This window comes from Lissotriton helveticus, chromosome 10 (assembly GCF_964261635.1).
Source record: "Lissotriton helveticus chromosome 10, aLisHel1.1, whole genome shotgun sequence".
In the NCBI taxonomy this organism is placed as follows: domain Eukaryota; kingdom Metazoa; phylum Chordata; class Amphibia; order Caudata; family Salamandridae; genus Lissotriton; species Lissotriton helveticus.
This window is the reverse complement of record NC_136071.1, coordinates 667,462,319-667,481,312: the sequence shown is the minus strand read 5'-3', so window position 1 is coordinate 667,481,312 and position 18,994 is coordinate 667,462,319. Positions and strand designations below refer to the sequence as shown.

Sequence of the window (18,994 nt, the reverse complement as noted above, 5' to 3'; positions counted from 1 at the left end):
CGCTTTGGAAGCATTGGCATGCACCTGTGAGTTTAGCAAGCTCATGGACTCCTCATAAGAGATGAATTAGTGAGGTGCACTAACAATGACCAAGTGCAAGAAAAGTTACTGGCCAGAAACCTCTCTTAAGGAAGCAACTGCTACTCTGGAAGGCATGGAAAATGTTTCTGGCTGGGTAAAAGAGATTAGAAATCACTCCAGAGCCAGTAAATAATTCCATGCAGAGTAGATACTAAAGTGTTAAAACTTGCTGCAAGAACCAAGTTTAAAGCTCCGTCTAACGGTGGCGGGTCAAAATGTTATAGGTGTGGGAGCTCTAGTCATGTCTATTAGCCCCAACTGTTATGCTAGTAATCTCACTTGTTAGAAGTAGAAGTTTAAAGGATATTATGCAAGGGCCTGCAAACCTTCAACGGAGGTACGAATGGTGAATAGTGTTGAAAGTGTGTCTGAAGCCCTAAAGACGGCTGTCTTAAATGTAAAGATTGAGGAGGTGAACTAGGGATCTGTTAGGCCCAAGTGAGATTGAAATTGGGGGACAAAATTGTGGTGTTGTTAGACTCAAGATCCCCATTTACAATGACTGTATTCGAACTTCGGGATAATGAGTTCCCCAATAAGACATTGCTTCCACCAGATATCAACCCGGTCAACTATGGGGGTTCACACATTGATGTTCTAGGCAATGAAGTAAAAAGAATCGAATCTAAAGGCAGAGAAACCATTGGGAAAATGTACATAGCCAAGAGGGGAGACACTAAAGAGATATAGGGATTATATTAAATCCCAAAGCACAAGACCAGTTGTTGTGGACTGTGTGTGGCAGTGGCATAAGTTTCTATGATGAATTTCCTGAGGTATTTAAACAAGAGTTGGGGTTGCTCAAGGATTTCCAACATCGGATTGTGTGGAAAAAGGGTGCTAAACCTTGTGTGCATAAGATACCTAAAGTTCCTAACTTGGCGCTCAGCACTTGAAGTAGGATATAGACTACTAAATTCTGAGATCATTGAGGAGATAGTCATCATATCGGTTGGCACTTATGGTTTTGGGACCCAAAGATTAAGGGAAGTCCATCAAGATGTGTGTGGACTTAAGAGACCTTAATAAGTGGATTGCCAACCACTCCAATATTTCAGAGTCACTCACTATGCTTAAGGGAACTAAAATGTTCTTTGTCCTGGATCTTTCCTCAGCTTATCACCAAGTGCAGCTGCTCCAGGGCTCAAGGCATCTCACCTAGTTTACAATGCCATTGGGGGCTTATAGATTTATCAGTATGCCATTTGGGCTGGCCTCGGCAGCCGCCTGTTGTCAAAGGATAATTAAGATGATCCTGGGAGAGTTACCCAACATCTTATTCTTCCAGTATGACATTCTCATTTATGGCAAGCATGTGAACGAGCATAACAAGGTTTTGAGAAGTGTTGAGTAGACTAGAGGAGAAAGGGCCCTTGCTGAAAAAACTGAAAAAGCAGAAATGCAAGTTTGGAGTTACTTCTGTCATCTACTTGGGTAATGACATTTCGGGAGAGGGCATTCAACCCAAATTAGAACTAGCAGACAGTATTGTGTGTGCTCCCCACTCCCACAGACAAGTAAAAGGGGAGATCATTCTTGGGGTTCGCAGAGTTCTATTCCAAGTTCATAAAGGGTTTTGCCAGTGTAGTGGATCCCATAAGAGGTTTGCTGAAAAAAGGGGTGCATTTTGTATAGTCGCTTGAGTGTCAAATGGCATTCCAAGCTGTGAAGTCTGGAATCGGCAGGATGCCCACCCTAGTACATTTTGACACAAGGAGAAAAACCATTCTAACTAATGACACAAGCTTCAAGGGGCTGGGGAAGGTGCGGTCTCAGATTGATGATGGAGAACGGATGGCAGTTGCAATTGCCGCCAGGGCCCTTAAGACGTTTGGGGAGTATTACTCGTTCATTCAGAGGGAGACTTTAGCAATAACTTGGGCAGTGTAGCATTTTAGGTTTTGTGGGGCATTCCTTTTTTAGGTAGGAAAGATCACACCCCAAGTTTTCTCCTTCAACCAGCAAGTGAAAGGATGACTCCGAGACTAAAGAGGTGGCGCAAAGGGTTGGAAGAGTTCAACTTTCAGGATCAATACCTCTCTGGGTTAGCAAACATAACTGCTGACTGTTTCTCGCTTCTACCAGTGGAAGGTAGAAATTAGTTGTTTTTTTTTTTGCTGAGTTTTATATAGCGCGAACTAGACCAGAACCGAATCGGGTATCAGAGCGCTTTACATAGCACCAGTTACATTACATGAGGACCGACGCACATTCATTTCAGGCACGGGGAGATTAAGTGATTTGCCCAGAATCACAGGAGGTTTTGGCGTCGTTACCGAGACTCGAACCCAGATCCCCAGGTCCGAGGTCGAGCGCCCTAGCCGTTAGGCCAACTCCTCTCCCCAGGTTATTATTGAAGGCCATGGTTGTGTAAGTTGGGTAAGGGAACCCACGATCACGAGGGATGAGTGGATAAAGAGTGGGGAGGAGGTTGAGGAGCTCACCACAATTAAAACATGTGGTGAAGAGTTGGCCTGATTGCGAAGGGCTGGATCCTGAGTTGAAACCTGTCTGGTTGGTGAGGGATGAACTCATGTTATACTAAGAGGATCTAGTGAGAGTGTTGTATCGACCAACAGCATGAGATCCAAGGTAGTTAATCAAGGCCATGAAGGGCACCCGGTACAATTCTCACGAAAGCCCGTGTTCGGGAGAGGTATTGGTGGCCGGGCATGGATCGCTAGGTGGAAGGGGTAGTGTAGGAATGCTAGTTGTGTGCATCCAATGACAGGACCCATGTGACTAATACTGCTCCTCTATCACCAGCTGTTGTACCGGATGAGCTTATGACAAAATTGTGCCTGACATCATGGGACCTTTTGAGTTGTTACAGCCAACTGAAAGGTTTGTGTTGTTGGTGACCTACACATCGAATTGGGTTTCCACCAAGTGTGTAAGTAATGTGTGCACTAAGACGGTCTTAGAGTTTCTCAAGGACGAGTTTGCGGGAGAAGGTGTACGCAAACATCTGGCAAGTTAAAGGGGTGCAGTTTCCATCGCGAGAGATGCAGGAGTTTTTGAGTCAGTTTGGAACAACACCAGAACACAGCTTTCTATGTGCCACAGGCCGATGGTCCTGCTGAGTGCATGAACAGGATAGTAAAGGCATGTGCGCAAAGAGCTGTGGAAACCACGGTACCATGAAAGGATGTGCTTAGAGACATGCGGTGGGCACGTCATTTCATGCCCAACTGTGTAAAACAGAGTTCACCCTTAGACTTCTTGAGGGTTAGACCAGCTAAGCTCAATCCTGAGGGCTGCCTGTAATGGGTTCTGCTATCCTGGACAAGATGGAGTTGGGGCCATGGTCATATCTTACCAGAAAAGATACAAAGGTTTGATGAGGAAAAACTCTGAACAATAAGAAGTGAAACGTAGGGGGATTAGGTTTTGGTAAAGAAACCAAGATGGTACAGGAAAGGTGCAATAGAGTTAATGGGACCTTTCGTCATTACCTCCAACAAGAACAATTTGGTAACGGTTAACACAGGCTGCAGGTGGAGCATTTCTAGGCTTGCAAAGTACAGAGGCAGCAAGTTACCTCCTGGTGAAGATGCTGACAACTCTGTGCAAGATTGCCGTTGGGGGCGAAGAGAATCGTTCGGTGTCTCATGCCACAAGACATAGTAGGGCTCCTATTCGTTACAGAGATTTTGTGATTAAATGATTTGCTAATTATTTTTAAATATTTGCTGTTCTTTTGAGTTCTCTACCTCTTTCCCGCTTTCCCTCCTCCCTTAGTTATCCACTAGCATGTCAAATGCACTAACCCTGGTATTTATTTTTTAATTTCAAAGAATTTTTATTGAAATTTCAAGAAAAAAAAACACAAACATAGATGCACATACAGAAAATCACAGATTGGCATGAGTTGAAATACAGCTACAAATGTATACCTGGTATTTTTATTTCACTGTATTCTTATATTGCATTATTAGATGTATCACATTGTTATGTAAGGGGGTTGTGTTGTGGTTCTAATATGCTTAGCCCTTAACGTGAGTGCGTGGACAACTCTTGCCAGGAATGTTCGTGGTCTCCTGGTGAGCAGTGTTCTAGGTAGAGCAGATGGAGACTGGGGGCTAACCGGCAGGTTATCACGGATTGACAAAGCACTCAAATAATGAAATGGACTCCATATCGTAACAATAATGAAATGGACTCCATGTCGTAACAGGTGCTCACTGCTGTGTAACTACACCGGTCCTGAAAGGGCTACTGGGGGATAGAGTGAGCATCTGTGTATGGAAGTATTTGCGATTTCAATATAGAAGTTAGTTCATTTTATTTCCTATGAGGCGTTAGTTTAAATCCCTGCCTCCATCAATTTCAATAGGAGTGTTGTCATGTGTAGTGAAAGACTTACTCCAAGGCTAGGCTTGAGTACATTTAACAAATCAATGGGAGAGCTAGGGTTTGCGGGCGCGTCCTGTCCCCAAGGATAATCTGAGTAAACAATGTGGACTTGCCCACTATGTGTATGCGTTTTCGCAATTAGTCACCTCTGGTAGTGGCCTGTATGTTGGGCCCATAGGTTGTTGTTAAAAGACCCCTCACACACCAACCTGGTTGGTGTCATGCTTCGTCATCAGGGTCCCAACCAGGTGGCCGAGTGCCACCTGGTTGTGCTTCAACACCTGACTACAGCGGAGCGGGTGTGGTGCAACAGTGTGATGTGGGTGAAGGTGAGTTATTAAAAAATACCTCTGGGAATCCTTACCTAGTATTTTATTGTTGGCGGCCCAGGGTATTATTTTAAAATATGTGATGCAACTATTTTCTAGGAATAATTATCCTGTTAGTTGTCTGGAGTGATGCGGTCTACATGTTTCAGCCCCCTCAAGGTTACTACTGGGGCTTTCGTCAGGACCAAAGGTGAAATGGTGAGTGGCAAAAATGTGGCCACGTGATAGTGATATTTCTTACACACGCGCTAAGGTGTGCAATAAAATATTTAGTAAAAGGAAACAGTGTCGGCGTACTTACAGACACTGTTCTATAGCGAAAAAATTCAATGCTACGATGGAGAATGACAGTTATTCGGGGCTCGGACATAGCGTGTTGCCAATTTGGTGGTACTAAGTCCTCCGCGGTAAACCGGATTCTGGTCCTCCGGTGTCACCCTATGGGCCCAACATACAGGCCACTACCAGAGGAGACTAATTGGGAAAACGCATACACATAGTGGGCTAGCCCACATTGTTTACCCTTGAGTACATTTAAGCCAGTTTTAACACTATTAGAACTGTAGTAACTAAGAACATATTTTGTGAACTGCAAGGGTCTTACTCGTGTGGTTATGTGTTTTGTACTAGACTAGTCCCTCTCAACCCCCTCAATTTTCCAATAACCCTTACCCATTTGAGTAATTATTCCTCCCCCCCCCAACCACTTCCCAACCTAAACTAGCATATTTCTGCATGCAGAGATCTCAGCCCACAAACGACAAGCGGATGGGTTAATCTCCACCCATAGGCATGTGAATTGAATTTGGCATTAAGTAGTGTTACTGGAGTACTACTTTACATTCTTCAAAATGTTTTGTAAATTCAAGCCTGTAGAACACAACTACAAATGTAGATGCTTGGACTCTGAAAGCAAGGAGTTAAAAAACATTAAATGGCACAAAGATTACAGTGGTCACTGTAGAACCTATTGAAAAAGAAGAATTTACTCAGTACCTTCCTTCACCACCCCAGGCTCCATTGGGTGTCACAATGACATCACGGCAGGAATCAGTCTCTGTATTATAAACCATAAGCTTCAAAGGCTTCCCTTCATGGGATTCGATTAACGCATAGAAATCTTCCGACTGAAAAAGATTGGGAATTAGATGTGTTTGCCTGTTCAATTAAATAAAGGTCAACTAGCTAGTAAAAAACACAAATGAAGGGAGGTAGGTTAGGCTAAATAATTTAGTAACTTAACAGAAAGCTTTGATCTCATGACAAAGTGAAACAGATGCACACATACATTGATATCAGAGCAATACAAATACAGTCAATAACATACATGGCAAAAAAATAAATATATATATATATCCTACCCCTTGAAGTATCTGATCTGACCCGACAATGTAGTCAGTATGGGGTTGAAGACCAGCTAGATAGGCCGGAGAGTTGGTTTCCACGTCCTAGAAAGAGGGGAAAACATATTTACAAATAAAAACTAAGATTAAAACCTGCTAGTGTCATTTAATTAATTATTTTTTTCCTGCTTCCCGTATTAAACACACGGGGCAAATATGCTTCTCTTTTAATTAGAGGTGGCAACAGTTCTCAGGAAGTGATAAGCCAGAGCCAAGACATGAGTCTCTTGGCTCCAACAGCCAACACACAAGTTGTGCAGTCAACATATTAAGTAAATACTCACTCTCCCCATCTCACCATAAGCTAGCTTTTCTTTCCCTCACTCTCTTCCACTCCAATTCTTTCTGGCTCCCTTACACTCTTACTTTCTCCAGTCTTTATGGCTCTACTCTTTTCACTGCTTCACTTCCTCATCTCTATCTTTCTCTGCCACCTCAATTACTCTCTTCAGTTCTTGCTCCTGGTGCCCCACTACCTCATCTGCCAATCTCTGCTCACTTGGTTTCTACATATTGTTCTGTGCTCAAAGGTCCAATAGGAATGCCTCTAGGAAGGGTCCAGACTACACAATGGACAAAGCCCTTCCTTTTTGTAGCCTCCACAACATTCCCTTGGGCCACCACATCATTCTCCAAGCCCCAATTAGTGTAGGAGAGGAGGGTCTGGCCAAAGTCTGGCTTTTTGCATTTTAACTGGGGAAACACAAATAGCCATCAGTGCTGGCCAGTCCCTCCTCTGCTGCACCCAGTTGGACATAGAGATTGATGCAATAATACCAGAGATGAATGCACGCTAGAAAGAAGCTAGATCTTGCTGTTGCTTGGAGGGTCCCAGAAGACAGGAAGAGCTGTGCATCTGGGTGAGCCATCAGTGGCTCGCCCATCTCCAGTGCATATGAACAAAGGAGCTTAACATTGGGTGCTGTACCTAGTGGGGACATCTACCTAAACAAAGAAACAGAAGAGGCACAGATAGTCTTAACTTATCATCAAATACATTGTATTAATCTAGTGAACTTACTGTTTGAATTTCAATTAACATTATCTGTAATTGGGTAGCTTAGGAGAACAATATATTTTAAGAGAAACAGCCTGGGAGGGTAAAAAGCAGGAGGAACCTATAGAAAAAAAAAACTATAAAAGGCCACATTGATTGCTAACCAGTGTCTCAACCCCCTTCTATGCTCATGACGGAACAGTTCCGTCAAGAGAACACGCCCACCGCGTGGCTCATGACAGAACTGTTCCGTCATGGCACCCACCCATGGGGGAAGCGTTGGCGCTCCCCACCCCCCATGGACAGCCCATCTACACCCCCAAGCAAGGATGGCAGCGGAAGAGTTTCCACTGCCACCCCAAACTTCCTATAGATGAAAGCAACTCCTTGGGCAAGGGCCACTTCCAAAGGGGAGCAATTCTTTTCAGCTGGTAGAAATCCCCACTAGGCACCAGGGATTCTTTTTTTTGTAGATGGAAGCGACCCATTGGGCAAGGGTCGCTTCCAAAGGGGGTAATGTTTGCTCTGCTGGTTTCTGCCCCCCTCCCCAGACACAGATCGCCCCATTTAGGCCTTCCTACACCGGAAGGGACAGGAAACCCCACTAGACCCAGGGTTATTGGTTTAAAGTGCATCGGGGCGATTCCTTGGACAAGGAAAATCTTCCAATTTTGTATTCTGTTTTCATACTGGTCTACAAACCCTTGTTGGCAACTACTATATTTCCGGCAATCATGAGTTGTGATCGGTATTTGCTTCCGCTTCGGAAGCTGCATTTTGTCGATAATGGTTTAGCATTACCACAAGATCATCCTGATTGGAACTGTCTTTTTAAGATTCGGTCTGTCAGTCATAATCACTTTTTTCGGTTAATAAAAGCCATAAAAGTACACTATAAACATCTTAAACAATAAATCCTATACAAAAGACAAAGATAGTCCTAGACGCCATAGCAATTTCAGCAAAAAAATAGTCTTTTGCCTTTTTGTTGATTTTAGATAAGCATATACAAAAAAGAATTGATAAAAACTATTCTAAGGTACAGTGGACAGTTATTCTAACATTTAATCACAGAGTTCATAAAAAAGGATACAATTCTATAAGAAAAAGACATCAGGTTTAAAACGCAGGTTATCATGGTGGTAAAAAACAATACGACATTTCATTACACAATGGCACTTTTCCTTTCGCTAACGGCTGAGACCAAAAAAACTAGCAATATTAAGCTCTCCCACGTATTGTTCAACAATCGGTAAGTAGACTAGGGCAGCCCTTACCTGAATAAAACTTTTCCTTTAAAATAGGCACTAAACATTTACAAAGATCATGAAAGTCATCGCAAAACATAATGAAGTGCAAGTATAGAAAAATGATCACATGAACAGGGGCCCATATCTTTCACTTTACACCATCCCAGTGGTTCAGCCGCCAATACACAGTGCAAAAGATTAAATAAAAACCTAGTTAAAGAAAGCGGTGATAGGGGTTTGTAACTGAACTTAGATAAGGTTCTGTTAGGGATGTTTTCAGCAGAAGGTATGCTCATACTTTGGGTTTCACCAACTCCTTTGCCTCTCTTTTCATATGCTACATATTTTTACAAAAAAAATGTAACCCAAGGTAAATCCTCTTTCCTAAGATTTCTGTGGACTCAGATCTCGGGGCGTCCAAGTTTTAGTTCAAACCGTTACATACCATAACCACGGAATACTGCTAGCTCTGTCCAGAGATAAACCATCTCGGGCAATCTCGCGTCTCACCACCAGTTCTGGTCTGTCATTGATCACTCTGTAGATCGATTATCTGAGATCTATGTTCCAGGGAAAGAAATAGCTGTGGATGAGTTTTCCAAAATGTACAGGTTTTCTAGGTTTCCATAGGTGCCGGCAGAGCTAGGGTTCGAAATCCACAGCTAGGTAATTTGCAAAAAAAGGTCAGTTTTCACTGGTAAAAATGTGATAGTTCCATGTTGCGTGTTGGGCCGTTTCCTGCTGCAGGCATTGGGCCTACCCGCACAAGTGAGGTAGCATTTTTATCAGGAGACTAAGGGGAACACAGAATAGTAGAACAAGTGTTATTACCAATTGATTTTCTTTGCATTTCTGCTTTACAAATGTAAGAATTTGTAAAAAAAAAAAAAGCCACTTTGAAAAATGGCCTCTAGTTCACATGCTTGTAAAGGTACCCGCAATTTCAGATGTGCTAATACCAATTGCTTCTAAACTCTATATTTTGTTTCCATTTCGCAAATATATAGGTTTCCTTGGTACCTATTTTTGAATTGCTATATACCCGGTACACAATGAAAAACCATTCCAAGATGCAGCTCAGTTATTGGCTCTGGGTTCCTCGTGAACCTACAAGTCCTATATATCCCCACAACCAGAAGGGTTCCGTGGATGTAACTGTATATTGCTTTAAAAAAAAATTGGTCATACAAAAGAAGTTACAGGTGAAAACATTAGCACAAGGGGCTGTTTTTTCAACTTAATTGCAATTTTTAGTTTAAACTGTTAGTTTCTATAAAAAAAAAACCTTGAAGAATCTACACAAATGATCCCTTGCTGAATTCAGAATTGTGTCTACTTTTTAAAGGTGTATAGCGTTCCAGGATCCATTATTGCTTACACACCCATTTCTACCACTAACTGGAAGGCGGTTGAAAGCACAACAATTTGCAAAAATAAGGCTATGTCCCAGTAAAAATGCCAAAACTGTGTGGAACATTTTGCTTTTCCGACAAAAGTCTGCCTGCCCCAGAAAGCTGAAAAGATGGTTACTTCAGCACCACAAACCCTTTGTTGATGCCATTTGCAGGGGGGGGAAAAAAACTCTTTCTTCTGCAGCACTTTTTTCCCATTTTTTCAAAATAAAACAAAATTTGGCAGTACTTTGGCTAGTTTCTGGGTTCCCTCCGGGGGAATTCACAAAGCCTTGGTACCCTTAGAATCTTCAAGAAATGTACGCAAATTTGGAGTGGATATCTTCTGTAGACAAAAAGTTACAGGGGCCTAAGTGCGAACTACTCAAAATAGCCAAAAAAGGGTTATCACAGGGGGTGGGGGATAAAGGCCTAGCAGCGAAAGGGTTAAATTTGAACTCATCACTAGGGGGCTCACTAACTGCACCGAGGACTTGGCTAATTGAGCCATATCAGCAGGTATTTTCAAAGCTTTTCAGATATCGCTGTATTCATTTCTATGAATAACTGAATGAACACATTACTGACTGCTTTGTGTGGCCTTTGTTGTTTATAGAAGTAACATCTCTCAATTTCGCCATTCAAGTTTCTGCATCAATTAAGGACAAAAGATAATCTAAAAGCTTAAGATTCCTTCCTAAGTGAGCTTTGAACACAACTTCTGTACTTCAATTTGGTTGATACTTTGTTCAGGTTTTTCCTTCCATAAAAGTAACATGCATATAATAATTAACATTTCATCCAGTTAAAGGCATAAGTGAATATTTCAAGAAAGAGAATTATAGATAGCAGCAAATTATTAAAACTAAAGTGCCACGTGCCTACACAGTTTTAAGATTAACCTACTTAAAACATGTTTCACTGTCAAACTTTTATATATCTAATAAAAGCAAGTATATAAACCACACTATAGATTAAAAAGATCGCTAAATAATACTGCAAGTTGGCAGCAGATTGTTAAAGTAATGTAGTGCCACGTGACCTCACAGCATTTCTTAAGAATGAGCCTACGTATAAACATGTTTCACTGTCAGACAATTGGATAATAGATGAAAACCTAGCTCTGCACTGCCGAATATAATGGCATTTTCCTTTTAAAAAGTGGAATCAAATATAGCCTAGTGTACAATTCATAAAATGTACAAGACAATAAAAAATGTGTCATAGTTTGGCCTGACTTGCTATTACATGGGCAAGGAATAGCACCAGGGTTCAATTGGTGCCCAAGAGTAAAGCACAGTAAGTATTTAACAGTGTTGGTTCGAAACCTATATAACAGAGTGCTTCCATCTCCCACTAGGCTGCTCTAAATAGACTGGGGATGACGGCTAGGTACTCAAGGACAAATATGCAGTCATCATTGGATTCCCTACTGTGCTTTGAATGAGACTTTCCTGCACTAGATAATAAAAAGTTAAGGCTATATCCTTTCTATTAAAAGAATTACAGTTCTCTCTGTAAAGACCCTCTACATACCAATTTTTCTAAATTCAGATTTAATATATGCCAGCCACGGAATTCGAAGGCCGTTCTCACTAGAGAGGCAATCATTTCTAAGAACAGTCGCTCGTTGCTCCAAATCGATAGCCAGAATAATAAAGGCCTCACTCGAATATAGTTGGTTATATATAACTAACTTATCTCTTTATGACAGATAATATATGGCAGGAAATCGGTACTCCGAGTAGTCGCCAGCAAAACCTTTTTTTTCTAATTGTAGGGTTTTGCAGTTTGCGCCCCCCTCTGCCCCCCCCCCATATTGCGTAACCGTAAAGTGGCAGTTGAGAAACATTGGGATTTATAGATTTGCAACTTTCAGTTGGCCCCTGCCACAGGGTTGAAGAAGGGAAAATAGTGAACAGATTGCTTTGGAAAATAACATTCTACAGTGTGCACTACTAGGTGGCCAAGCTCCAGAACATGACTTCTAGAAATGGACAAGTCTTAACACTAGTTAGGCAGTAATCCCCTACTTGCATACTAGACAGTTTAATGCGGTGTGGGCCGCATGCCATGATCTGTGATTTTGTAAAATTGGTTTGAAGGTCTAGTTTAGAGATGAAAGCAATGAATGCAGTTACTAGGAGGTGTAATGCACTGAGTCGGAGCCATTAAGACTGCATCGTCCACAGATAAGAGCACGGGTAGGGGCTTCCCTTTAACAGATGGGACATCGCTGTTTATAAGGGCTAGGGCAGGGTGAAGATCATGCAGGAGCTGCTCCTCCATGTGGGTGGAGGAGCTTTTGCCCCACTGCTTTCTCGCAGTGCGAGAAGGAGAAATATTAAATGGTATTTTAAATACCAAAGCAGAAGGGTATGCCTGGTTGGGGCAGGTGGTCCCACAAGAGTCCAGGGGAGGAGTGGCTTGCCCACTCTGAGTGCGCCATTTGGTCAGCTCCGGGCCACCAAACCAGTCATACGAACTCTGCGTTTTAGATAGAAAAAACGGGCTCTCCATAGACGCCTGTGGAGTTGGCGTCCAGCACTGCCATTGCAGCGCTGTGATTGGCTAAGGGGAGGGAGGCTGCCTGTGGCTCCTTCCTGTTCGGACGGACGAAATGGGACAGGCAGGCTACCGCAAATTAAATTTCATAGATTACTACCTTGCATAGTTTAAATTACATTTTATTACCACAATAAAATGTAATTAAAAGATAAACCACTGCTTACGGTCTCCGAATGCATGATACAATGGCTTAACAGAGGAGAACACAAATCTAGTCACAAGGCTTAACAAGTGTGATTTTATCTCAAAGTGTTATTTTAAGATTTTGCATTGTAATTTTGGTCAAATGCCTTTGTTTCTACCTACGACAGATTACCTTGTAACATGGCATAAACTACATATATAGACCAACATGCCATTTATAACCATTGGTGAGAGAAGAAAGCTAATCATGAAACAGCTTCGCCTCTCATAAGTCATGGCCCCTCATAGCATTCAATGGTAACACACAGCATATTAGACAGTGTTACGATACACATACAGACCCTAAGAGCCCTTAAAGATTAAATAAAGTTAAGGCTAACCCCTGCTTTGATGCGTCTTCTCCAGAAAAGTTCCCAAGTTTAAGGGGCTCCCATTTCCTAAACTATCTACACAAACTAACTGAACCTTAACTTCCCCATAGATACTGTTACTATGACTTTACAATTTTTCACACTATAAATAAATACATTTTCATAAAGTATCAAATTCAGTGTCAATTAAAGGTATTATTAGTACAATAGAGGATAGATAACGAGTGACTGAATAAGTGTAAGTGCTGATACACGAAAGAGTTACACAGAATTTGCCAGAATGTTAAACCACTCTATATCAAGCTCTTATAGCCATTGGGCACAAATGTATATTATACCAGCATACTGAGAAAGCTACATCAATCCAAATCAGCAGTATTCTTAGCAAACTATGCATATGGTAACAACTGAAATTTAACTGCAGGTTACGATGGACAATTATTAAAGCAAAAGAGAATGGACACCCCCTGGGAACTTTTTTCTTCTCTTTTTAGAGTAAGGAATCAGAGGATCCCGCTTTTTACTACCTCTAAACAGGTAAAAAGCAGATGTGCCATCAAAGGTTCTGTGTTTTCAGAATTTTAACGCTTAAATTCTCAAAGCTGGCTAGGGTACTCGATACAATTGCTTGCAATGGTTAGTCAGCACTTTGTTCCATGATTCTATAACGCTAGCTGCTAATAGCCAAGGCTTAAGTTTTGAGAAACCCATGTTCTGATTCACAAAAAAAGTGCTCATTTAAAAGGGCAGTTAATAGTCTGTCATCTTACTTGATATAGTAAGGATATCGAAAGAGTAAAAAGGAGTAGGGAGTGCCCTGCAATTATTGTACGCTTCCTAACTAACAGGTTGTACTCTGTATAGTGCAGGTGTGTCCAACCAGTATTTCGCAAGCTACCAGTCGCTCACAGACACCTTTAGACTAGCTTACAACCTTGAGTAAATCGTTAAATAAGCAAAGGGTCACATTTTCCTTTTAAAGTTAAGGGAAGGCTGTGTTTATTTTACATGATCATCCTCAGGCGGCATATAGGAGCTCTTGAGTCAAATTCATGACGTAGGGCCGGGCACAGAGGTGAAGAACTGAAGTACTGAGGTGTTGAACACTTAAATAAAAGTCTGTTCATTTAATATTGAGTGTGAGCACTAAATGATGCTTCTTAATGCTTTTAAATGGGCAAACATTAAAATGAAGTGGACTTTCTAAATTTCTACCATTTCAAAGCATTGCATTTCCAAACAGCAGGCCCCCAGTGGGCAGTAGACACTATCATATTAATAAAATGCAGTAATTTTTTTAATGGGTGAGGTTTAAAAGTGAATATTTCTAAGAAACAATCTCAAGGTTTTCCTCCACTTTCAGACAATGATGTCTTAATATTTTACAAAGCATGTTTCTTCAATTTAAATTCCTCCCATTTAAACATATGGTTGTATTTTTCTGTGATAAAATACAGCGCCGTGTCTACAGGCCTCTGGGCGCAAGATGTCTGCTGTTTGTAAAGGAGAAACTGAAATGAAAGAAAAATTAAATGATGAGTTTTTTGGAATCCATATAAACAAAGTTTACACTTCAGTTAAATGTTCACTCATTTCAAAGTGATGTATTTATACACAGCAGGCATCTTGCTCTCAGTAGCTGGTAGACACTGTGCCATATTTATAACTGAAAAATATAACAATTTTTTTCTAAGTGGGAGAAATTAGAAGTGCAGAAAAATGTTCCATATTATAAACATTTGTGCAGAACATTTTAGCACTTTAAATTACTTGCATCTAAAAAAAAGGTTCTAGGTTTGTGTTATACATGTAACGGTGACCTATATGATTAAAGGTATGTCCTGTGCCACTAGTACTTACGACACCTGCTCTCATTCACCCATACACATATACCCGATTTACATGAACACATGTTCATATATCCCCAAAGACCAGTCTTACCAGACACACATGCAGTCTGGTCATAGTGCCTTCCCAGCCAAAGTATTTTGTTCAAACCAGCGTATCTGGCTCTAAAAACATTATTCTTGAAGTAAAAGTAGCTGGGTGTAGGGGTGTATAACACTACACAAGTGGCTTGGCCTTCAGTAGCTCATGGTGATGTTCACGGATCAGACGTAGCGCTCTGAACAGAAGAGGTTGGCCACCCCCTGGTACAGAGTAACAAAAGAGTTAGCTACCACCTATACTTTGAATCTGCATGTGTGAAGTTATGGCAGGCTTCTTAATCAAGGCAACCCATAAATTGACTGCTTGCTTTAGGGTTTTCAAAACTTGGCTTACAAGCATAACAATCCATTGGACGAGTGTAACACCAGAGCCTTGTGGAGTCTAGTAGAGTTTACTTTACAGCAACTCATGAGTTTGCTCTTCTGGTGGGGTTTCGGTTAAAAGTCCAATATTAAGCAAATTGAATAGGTTTCAGTAACCAAACATGAGGTCAGTTCCAAAGAACAAACATTTTTTCAAAGTTTTCACCCAAACAACCAATCTCACACGTCTCCGACTTAAGACAATTAGTTTGGTCTGGTCTGGCAGGGATGAGTTTTAAAAAGACACCGTACCTGCGTAACAGAGTTACAATTTGGCAAAACAAGTGAAGGCTCTGGTCTGGGAAACGGTTTAAATAACAAGAACGAGGTTCTGTTATTAGCAGATAGTAGAAACGTCATACTTGAGAGCAACAATTCACAGGCAGCAACAGTGAAAATGAGAATACTATGTAGTAATCACTCCAAGCAGGTAGATGAGGTTCAGGAGGATTTATTAAGGTTAGTTACAAGATCAGTAATACAGTAGTATTCAGCCTCACCAGGAGCAGCCAGCAAGGCGCTCAGCCCTTCTCCAACTGTGCATTTCATACACCGACATTCTATGTTACATCATCTCAAGGAGATTCCACTGGAGGGGCAGTACAGCATAATAATCAAGAAACTACAAACTATTCTTGTCTGGGGAGAAATAAGTGTTCAAAGAAATCATAGAGAGTAACTGTAGCGAAAGCATTGGCCTTCACTTTTTTCCCCAGGAGAAATCAGTGCTTATATACTGAATCTGGTTTTAAACTGAAGAGGTTCTCAAGGATGTTAAGTTAAATATTATTCAAGATATTTACACCTTTCCAGTTACACCTTTCCCTAAAGTTGTTTATGCAGCTTCATAGGGAAGGGGTTCATAAGCAGAGGGTCAGATATAAGACATTTATTATTGTATTTTCTCAATCCAAACACTAGTGTGACAAAAGTCTAGTTGTCCATACAATTCACCTCAGAGGAAGTTTGAAGGAGGCACAACCACAGCAAACTGCAACCCAGGCATCATCCTTAACAGACCAATGGAGAGGAGGAGCCAAGATGGCCGCGGAGACGGACGTGTAGTCTCCCGGCTCCCCGAGCCTCTGTTTCCCTCGCAACTATCCTGTCCACTATCCTGTTATTGCGTGCCACCGAGATGTTTGGGAATGTTTTCTGATGTTATTGATGTTCCTCCGGTGTCCCTACCTGTCTCCTAACCTGAGGTTTCGTCGAGATGCCTGCCGACGCTTACCCTAGCCCTGGACCCGGGACCTGCGATACAGCGCGCCGCCCGTGGCTGCTGCCGCTGCGGGGGCCGATCATGCTGGAGCGGCGCTGACATCCTGTGTTGGTCGACTGGATCTGTGGTCGTTTACTCCGGGCGCCTGTGTGGAGGGTAACGCTGGCCAGTTTGGAGTCCACTTTTCCGCTTCCATCTGCGGGACCTGAAGGCGAGCTGCGCTTTGTTTCCTCCAGTGTCGGAGGTGCTCCGGCGGCCGGGGCTCCTTCCTTGCCTCGCCTCTGCCTGGGCCGAGCAGAGAGGGACTCCTCGCTATTTGCCGTCCACGATCGCGGACTTGTCCTGTCCCGAGGGGATTGCTCGTCGCACCATAGCGCTGACCTCGCCTGTCTTTCTTTGTTGTCCCTGACGGCAGGAACATGGCGACTGGCTTCTCAGCAGTACTGGTGGACGGCGCCTCGGCTCCTGCCCGGTGTGCCCTGCTCGTGCCCGATTGGGAGGTGGACCTGTCTACAGCGCCTCGTAACGCGGAGGTAATGGATGATCAGCCGATATTAACCCGCACTTCTGTTTTTATTGCTCTTACTCAACTGAAGGTCGAGTGGCGTGAATGCTCGAGACTGTTGGGAGAGAAACTGGACGGATTTGCAGAAAGATCGGGCTATACTTTGCCTTTCCGCTCTCCTCGCTATGTTGATCAGCCTCCGCTGATCCCTGCCTGTGAAACATTGTTGCCGCGGGAGTGTATGACGGAACAGCTGCTTGGCGATGCAACGGAGTGTGGGCTGCAGTCTGACCGCCCTAGCGCTGCTACAATGTCTCCCTCCCTGGTGCAGCACACCACCTCACCCACGGCGTCCATGGAGCCGCTGCTGCAACACCTGACTATCCTGTTTGACTCTGCCTCTTCAATAGGGACATTGCTACCTTCTGCATTGCAAAGTATTCCTGCCTTGAAAACGCCGCTCTTTTTATGTGTTGGCTCTGTTTGGGACTGGCGACGTCCATCTTGTCCTTGGACATCTCTTCTTTACCGAATGCGGCCATTTTGCCTCTTTGTTTTCGTCGGGATGGGCTTTCACTTTCTCTCCGAAGGTATTGGCTTTTCACGGGGGTGGGTACGTCCACGATCGGGCCAGGGCTAGGAGATTTCTTTAGTGGAATGGACGCACTGACGGGCGGGGACTAGGTTGGGACTGTTTTCTGTCTGATTTGTTCGAACATTTAGAAATGACTCTCCCCATCTGCAGTACTGTTTGCTATTTCTGTTGTGCTGATGATAATTGGGGTGGAGGATGTTTATGGGGCCGGTGGTGACCGGGAGTATGTGGAACTGACCTCCTCCCGACTTGTTTTTCCTTCTGGGAGTTGTAGATTAGAATACTCTTTTCTTACTCCCTATATTGGGTGTAATACTTTTCTTTCTTCTTTCTCCTCTTTCTTTCTCGTTGTCTATATTTCGGGTTTCTATGGGCGACAGGCACGCTGCTAGGGGGGTGGGCCGTAGTCACGCAGTGGTGCAGGGTGGGGGGATGTTGTTATGTATTGTTTTATGTTCCTATGGCCCTCTTTCTTTCTTTTGATCTTTGCTGTCTCCTTTTTCTTCCTTTGTTTCTCCTTTTTTGTATTTTTCCTTCTTTTCGTGTATCTGGATCGGGCCCGGGGCCGGGTGGTGTTCCTTTTGGGTGGGTTTCGCACTTTGTGCTTCTGAGGTTCACGCAGCTTCTGAGACTTTGTGTGTCTGGCGTTGATAACAGTACGTAACCGTTGATTGTTTGCTTATCCTGTCTTCTCTTCCTGTTAAAATTTTGGTGAGTGTTTTCCTCCTACATGGCTTGTTCCCCATAACAGTCACTTTCTTGTATGACGCCGGTTCCTTTCTTCCTGCTATAATGCGTGCCCTTTCATGTCCTATTATATAGTGGCTACGTTTGCACAATATCCTGAAGTGGTTTGTCGACTGGGTGGGCCCAAGAGGGCGCGGAATGTAGTATATTGTTCGGGTATGCTGTTTGCAATGTTTTATGCATGACTCCAATTGTTGCGGTCCCTTTGGTTGATATTATGTCGTAGGGCCCGCCCTTCTCGGCTCTGATCTGAATGTACGATCCTCTTTAACTCTGAGAAAATGAAACCTGCATGATTCTTTTTATGTTTGCTACTGACACACTGTAGCGCTATTGTTTTAGCTTTCCGCTTATTGCGATGACCTGTACTGTTTCTGTATGTCATAGCGGCCGGCCCGTAGTGGTTGTAGGCAGACGCTGTGTACTGTTCATAAGCTGAATAAAGGTTTTCAAAAAAAAAAAAAAAAGACCAATGGAAATATGGCATTGATCAAGCCCTCCACAACCTACAATGTGCACTCCTTGGCTATATGTGTTCTTGTCCCCTCAGAGTATCTTGATAACACAACACACCAGCTTGTTAAAATAGGCCTGCCTGTTGGTGTGTATTTCATTTCAACTCTTCTTTCAAGAGAAGGTTTAGCAGCTCAATCATTTCTGCATATTCTGAATGAGAGAATACAAGTTAAACGTACTAAAGAAAAATGCAGGATGCTCTATGTG

General features: G+C 42.7%; 1 protein-coding gene across 1 annotated transcript in view; it reads right to left on the bottom strand.

Moving 5' to 3' along the window:
* GORASP1 (golgi reassembly stacking protein 1) overlaps window positions 1-18,994 on the bottom strand; it is a 276,910-nt gene that overhangs the window by 160,663 nt on the left and 97,253 nt on the right. Inside the window, exons 4-5 of the mRNA XM_078663201.1 lie at window positions 6,128-6,214; window positions 5,763-5,893 (exon numbers count right to left, since the gene is read on the bottom strand). Of these exons, the coding sequence (XP_078519327.1) occupies window positions 5,763-5,893; window positions 6,128-6,214 (218 nt within the window). The remainder of the gene's footprint in view (window positions 1-5,762; window positions 5,894-6,127; window positions 6,215-18,994) is intronic.